Source organism: Sinocyclocheilus anshuiensis, unplaced genomic scaffold (assembly GCF_001515605.1).
Source record: "Sinocyclocheilus anshuiensis isolate Anshui unplaced genomic scaffold, SAMN03320099.WGS_v1.1 scaffold235, whole genome shotgun sequence".
In the NCBI taxonomy this organism is placed as follows: Eukaryota; Metazoa; Chordata; class Actinopteri; order Cypriniformes; family Cyprinidae; genus Sinocyclocheilus; species Sinocyclocheilus anshuiensis.
Window position 1 is genome coordinate 2,331,467 of NW_015552562.1, and position 5,164 is coordinate 2,336,630.

The 5,164-nt window shown below is 36.9% G+C and overlaps 1 protein-coding gene across 1 annotated transcript; it reads right to left on the reverse strand.

The window, feature by feature from the left end:
* Positions 1-1,349: 1,349 nt before the first annotated feature.
* On the reverse strand, positions 1,350-4,987 carry LOC107664728 (heat shock 70 kDa protein 4-like). The gene is made up of 5 exons (XM_016455377.1): positions 4,835-4,987; positions 3,606-3,713; positions 3,272-3,391; positions 3,030-3,191; positions 1,350-1,769 (listed from the first exon to the last, which is right to left on the reverse strand). The coding sequence occupies exons 1-5, from the start codon at positions 4,952-4,954 to the stop codon at positions 1,572-1,574; spliced, it is 708 nt and encodes a 235-aa protein (XP_016310863.1). The 5' UTR covers positions 4,955-4,987; the 3' UTR covers positions 1,350-1,571.
* Between the last annotated feature and the right edge of the window lie 177 nt (positions 4,988-5,164).

Here is a 5,164-nt window from a genome sequence, read left to right on the forward strand (position 1 = left end):
TAGATAGACAGATAGATAGATGGATAGATAGAAATAGTCAGATGATAGATATAGATGGATAGATAGAAATAGATGATAGATAGATAGATAGAGATGGATAGATAGAAATAGTCAGATGATAGATAGATAGATCGATAGAGACAGACAGAGACAGACAGATAGACAGATTGAGACAGACAGATAGACAGATTGAGACAGACAGATAGACAGATAGAGACAGACAGATAGAGACAGACAGATAGACAGATAGATAGAAATGCAGCTGCTAGAATACCCGTGTGGTTGCTAAGGTGTTGCTATTCGGTTGCTAGGGTACTTGGGGTGGTTACTAGAGCGGTTGCTAGGGTACCTGGGCTGTTGCTAAGGTGTTGCTATGCGGTTGCTAGGGTGTTACTATGCTGTTGCTAAGGTGTTGCTATGCGGTTAAAACCCTAATTTGTGTGATTTAGATGGCAACAAATATAAACAACAGAATAATACAACATTAACCAAATAGGCAACATAATATTTTTAAGTTAAATTACACCATAATGGGTAATTTAGCCTAATTTAAGATATCACTCAGTTGGGGCTTGCTTGTGTGGGAGCACCTTTTGTTTTACAACGATAAATGGCTAAATATAGAAAAGATCTTAGAATAACTTTGTAACAGGGTGGAATGGTTAAGCTTATTTACTTGCCGTCATTCTGTGGAAAGTGTCCAAATGATGATATTTCTTGGGTTAAATTAATGTTGTTAATTTAAGTGGAATATTAAGCCGTAACAGGGTTGAATGCAAAACCTGGGACACTGTTATTTTGGTCATAATAATTTAAAACAATTACTATAACAACAAACTGAATATCAGTTCAACAGACTGTTAATTTGTTGCATGCTTAAAATTTTGTAATGAAGTTGAAAAGCTAGGCCAAAATCCACATTTAAGAGTGATGTTTAATATTTGTACCATATTTGTGGAATGTGCTATAGAAAAACAAAAACATTTTGAAAACTGACAATCAGGTGTTTCAATGGAAGTGATGCAGGGTTTGCTCACTCTAACAAAGTGAACCAAGATGTGCAAAGGCAAACATAAGATAAGTGAATGTGCAATAAAGCATTTACAAACTATCTGCAGCACCGGCTCCTTGTGTAAAGCTGACAGATATTTTAACATTTCCTTTTGCATTCACCTGCTTTGGCCTGTGCGTTGAAGTAAACTATAAATCAAAAGGCGAAGCAAACTGCATTACAGCCTTATGTTAAAGTAATTCCACAATATAAGCATGTACATATGTTTCAATCCATATTTATTGAAACAATAGTTGACAGAGCCAGCATATAACAGAAACTCAATCGTAGGCAGACAGAATTGTTCTCAATCAGCAGTCGTACAGCATCATGATTTAGGTTTTTCTTAATATAAAAGGACATGCAAATGTAGCCACTGATTTTCTCTCATTGGCAGAGTCACCCCGCCGTGAGGATGATGATTTAACAATAGCAGTCACTGGAAACATAAGTTAACATTAACAAAACATTACGTTACATAACATAACGTGTAACGTTAACGTAACATTACACAGCGCGGTTAATCGAGGTCCATGTCCGGCTTGGCTTCTGTGGCGTCTGCACTGTCCGCAGCCACTTGCTCTGTGCCGCTGGGCTGGGCTTCAGGGTTTTCCTGCGTATTGACCGGCCCGTTCGGTTCTGAGGGGTTCTCCTCTTTTGGCAAGTCCACTTTGGGCTTGGGTTTGGTCACAACAGGATTGCAAGCAGAGAATAGCTCCTGTGGAAAATGTAAAGAGATTGAATACGAACGTATTAACCTGGTACAGTTATGGTGTCAGATGGCTATACCATAGTATGGTGGTGGGCAATATGACCAAAATCTAAAAAAAAAAAAAAAAATGGATGAGCATCTCTGTAACTGAGGCCGATGCTATACGCATCCTGATGCATAGCCAACGATACGATACATTAAAAAAGAAACATATGAAGCAGCTACTGATGCGATTCACCCCTATTACGATGCAGTGCAATACGATTTCGATTCGGTTCAACGCAATACAATGCAATAGAAACAAAATATGATGCTATGCAATTCAATATGGTACAGATAGTAGACTTTTATTTCTTTGGTTCAGACAGACAACAAATCATAAATTAAGTGCCTTCTGACTTCTAGCGCGTCGGTCTCCTTAGTGTTGTGATACGTTATATTCACTATATTCGCAGATGAGAGAATGCGCTTGATAAACATTTTAGAGAAGCGAAATCAATCTACATATAAAATATAGGTCACAAATTATTGTACACTTTCTAAATAATAAAAGTATAGCACATCTACTAATAATTATATATAAATAAATTGGTTTTTACCAATGCAAATATGTTAGAAATGATGCATCGCGACACAAAAGCCAACTTGCACCTGATTCACACTTTTTTAAATCGATGCATCAATGCATCAATGCAATCATCTTTTGTTGTGTGATCAACATTAATGACAGACAGTAGCTGGTAAAGTAGGCTGCTGTCACTTTAAGACCCACTGCACAGATCCAATATACTGAAACACATCCAGTTTTCACCAAACGGTTTACGTTTATTTAACTGACTGTGTTTACATGAATACTCCACATGACGGGCATTTTGACATAATTGTGTGTATTTGACTATTCAAGCGCAATAAGATGCGCGAGAGATCTGAATTCACGATCACATGCTGTCTGAGAGGCGGTTCTCTGTGTCTTCACTGCTTATTGCACTTAATAACTCTACTTAACATCTAGCACGTCCCATTCTTTATTTTCTCATTCGTGCATGTTTCTTTATTATTCTTAGGTCAGGTGTATATAACTTTTAAGTAGTACTGTGCTACGCAGATATATTTGCATACCGCGAAATAAACAATATAGCAACATTTCTGTGGTAACTATACTGTCATACTGCCCAGTCCTACCATAGCACTTTGATATGTACCATGCTGCGGAATGACGACATACTCATGTACTCCAGAAAAGAAGTCCATCTAACTGTGACTGACCTGTGCTTTGGCCTGTATCTCCGTCGTTTTCACCACAGGCTCCACGGCGAGACTCTGTTTATTCTGCTGGTTCATTTTACTGTTCATCCAGATCATGACGTCGTTCACCATCCTGTCCACCTTCTGAACCTCAGCCTCATCCAGATGGTCATACTGCTCTTCCTGTAATTCAAAAAGACATGTGAAGCACTAGGCAGGTGCAAATTTGTACCTTATGTAACATTAATCCAGCTCAACCTCACCTTGGTTTTGTAGGCCTCTACAATCTTCATGTATTGCTGCAAAAGTCTGCCCAACTCATCAAAAGCTTTGGGTCTTTCCTCAAATTCTGTGTATCTCTCTTGAATGGGTTGGCCGAGTCTCTGCAAGAACATTTTTAATACGTTAAAGAGGCCCTTCGTCGCATGACGCAAGTATAATTTGCAACGTGTAAAGAACCAGTACTTTGCAGTTGCACTTAGTGGATATAATTTGGTGACTGAGTGCTGTTTGTGTTGTGTGTAACTGGCTTGGTTAGCTGTACACATTCACATCAGCTTACATCATAAATGCTAGACCTCAAAAGACGTTTAGTACCTTCAGTTCAACGAGTTTGTCAATGTATACTTGTTTAGGCTGGTCTTCACCATCCTCATACAGCCAGACCTCAGTGTCCTCCAGTTTTAATGAGAGAGCATCTCTGTCCTGTGAGAAAACACAGACTGAGTCAGACACCACTGTTGGCATTCATAAAAAAAACGATTAAAATCATTGTTGTTAATTCAAATAAAGCTGATATAAAATAAACATACATATTAGATAAAAAACTTAAATTAGAAATACTGCCTTAGCGACTAACTGAAAGTACTAAAATGATTAAAGCCAAAATAAAACTAAAGCCATATAGAAATATATATAAAAAAAAAAAGAATAAAATTGACAAAAGAAAATTTATTTAAACTTAAAAACAACAAAATACTATGGATAATATATAAATAATACTAAAATAGCAATCGTGCACTGAGCTCGCTTTTTAGTAGTTTTTCGTTTTTTATTAATATTTTAATTGAGTGTTTTCAATACTTTTAGAAGTTATTTAAAAAATATGCCGATAGTTTTTTTATTTTTTATTTAGTTATATTAGTACATTAAATGAAATCCAGCTAGGATAAAGTTAATAAATTTTTAACACATGCAAAATAACAACAAAAAGTCTGATCTTTAGGTTAAATAGTGGTATAAAACACCTGACCAATGAATGTCTAGAAATGTTCCAGTCTTTTGTGATTACTAGACAAGGATTTAAAAATAGTTTCATGCACATATTTAATTTCTTTTACTTCATTTATATAAACTGCTTCAAGATTTTTCAAGACATTTCGCAATTTGTAAATTCCCTATTATAAAACAGATAGTTCCGGTCCTTGATTCTGATTGGCTGAGCCGCGTTCGAAGCCGTTGTAAATTACACTACAAACATACACCTTTGTTTACGTTTGTCTGTTGCTCGACAACCACTTTGTTGGAACCACAACTGTTTCTGAGGAACTACATTGTTTGGTGGAAGAAAAAGAATACTGTTTTTATTAATATCATTACACATTATTTGCTCTGTTTTATTTTGTGAAACCTTACTACGTATATGGAAGAACCGTTTTATAAAAGCAATAACCCCCAAGAAGCCGTGGTTTACAGTGAATTTATAACAGCTAAGGGGCGTTGTTAAAACCTAAACCCCGCCTTAGCTGTTATAAATTCACTGTAAACCACGGCTTCTTGGGGCTTATTGCTTTAATTTAGATTTTAAGCCATGTGACTGCTCTCACGCTCTCGTTGACGAACTTCTCGAATATCCCGTGCAGTTTGTCCCTCATCTCGTACACATACTCCTCCACATAGTTGTTGGCATCGTTCCGCTCCTTCTCAAGCTTGTCCTGCATGATCATCTTACCCTGAGGAACAAGAATTTCACAGTGGATTGAACTGACCGTTGAAAATGTTTCCAATTCAGTGGCAGAAAGAGGCTTCCCTACATCAGAATGTAACCGATTATCAGAAAAATAAAAAGTGGGTTGGACTAGGTGTTTCTATTAATCAGTTTTTGATTGTATGTTGAGATGTAGATGTTGAGGCTGATAGCTGAAGTCCTGCATCCG

Bases quoted from the DNA above. Each gene is read 5' to 3' on its own strand.
- LOC107664728 (XM_016455377.1), bottom strand. From the start codon at position 4,954: ATGATCATGCAGGACAAGCTTGAGAAGGAGCGGAACGATGCCAACAAC. The intron at 3,714-4,834 runs GTGAGAGCAGTC...GTTTTCTCACAG, and splicing joins AGAAGTTCGTCAACGAGAGC to GACAGAGATGCTCTCTCATT. The intron at 1,770-3,029 runs GTCAGTCACAGT...CATTTTCCACAG, and splicing joins AGATACAGGCCAAAGCACAG to GAGCTATTCTCTGCTTGCAA.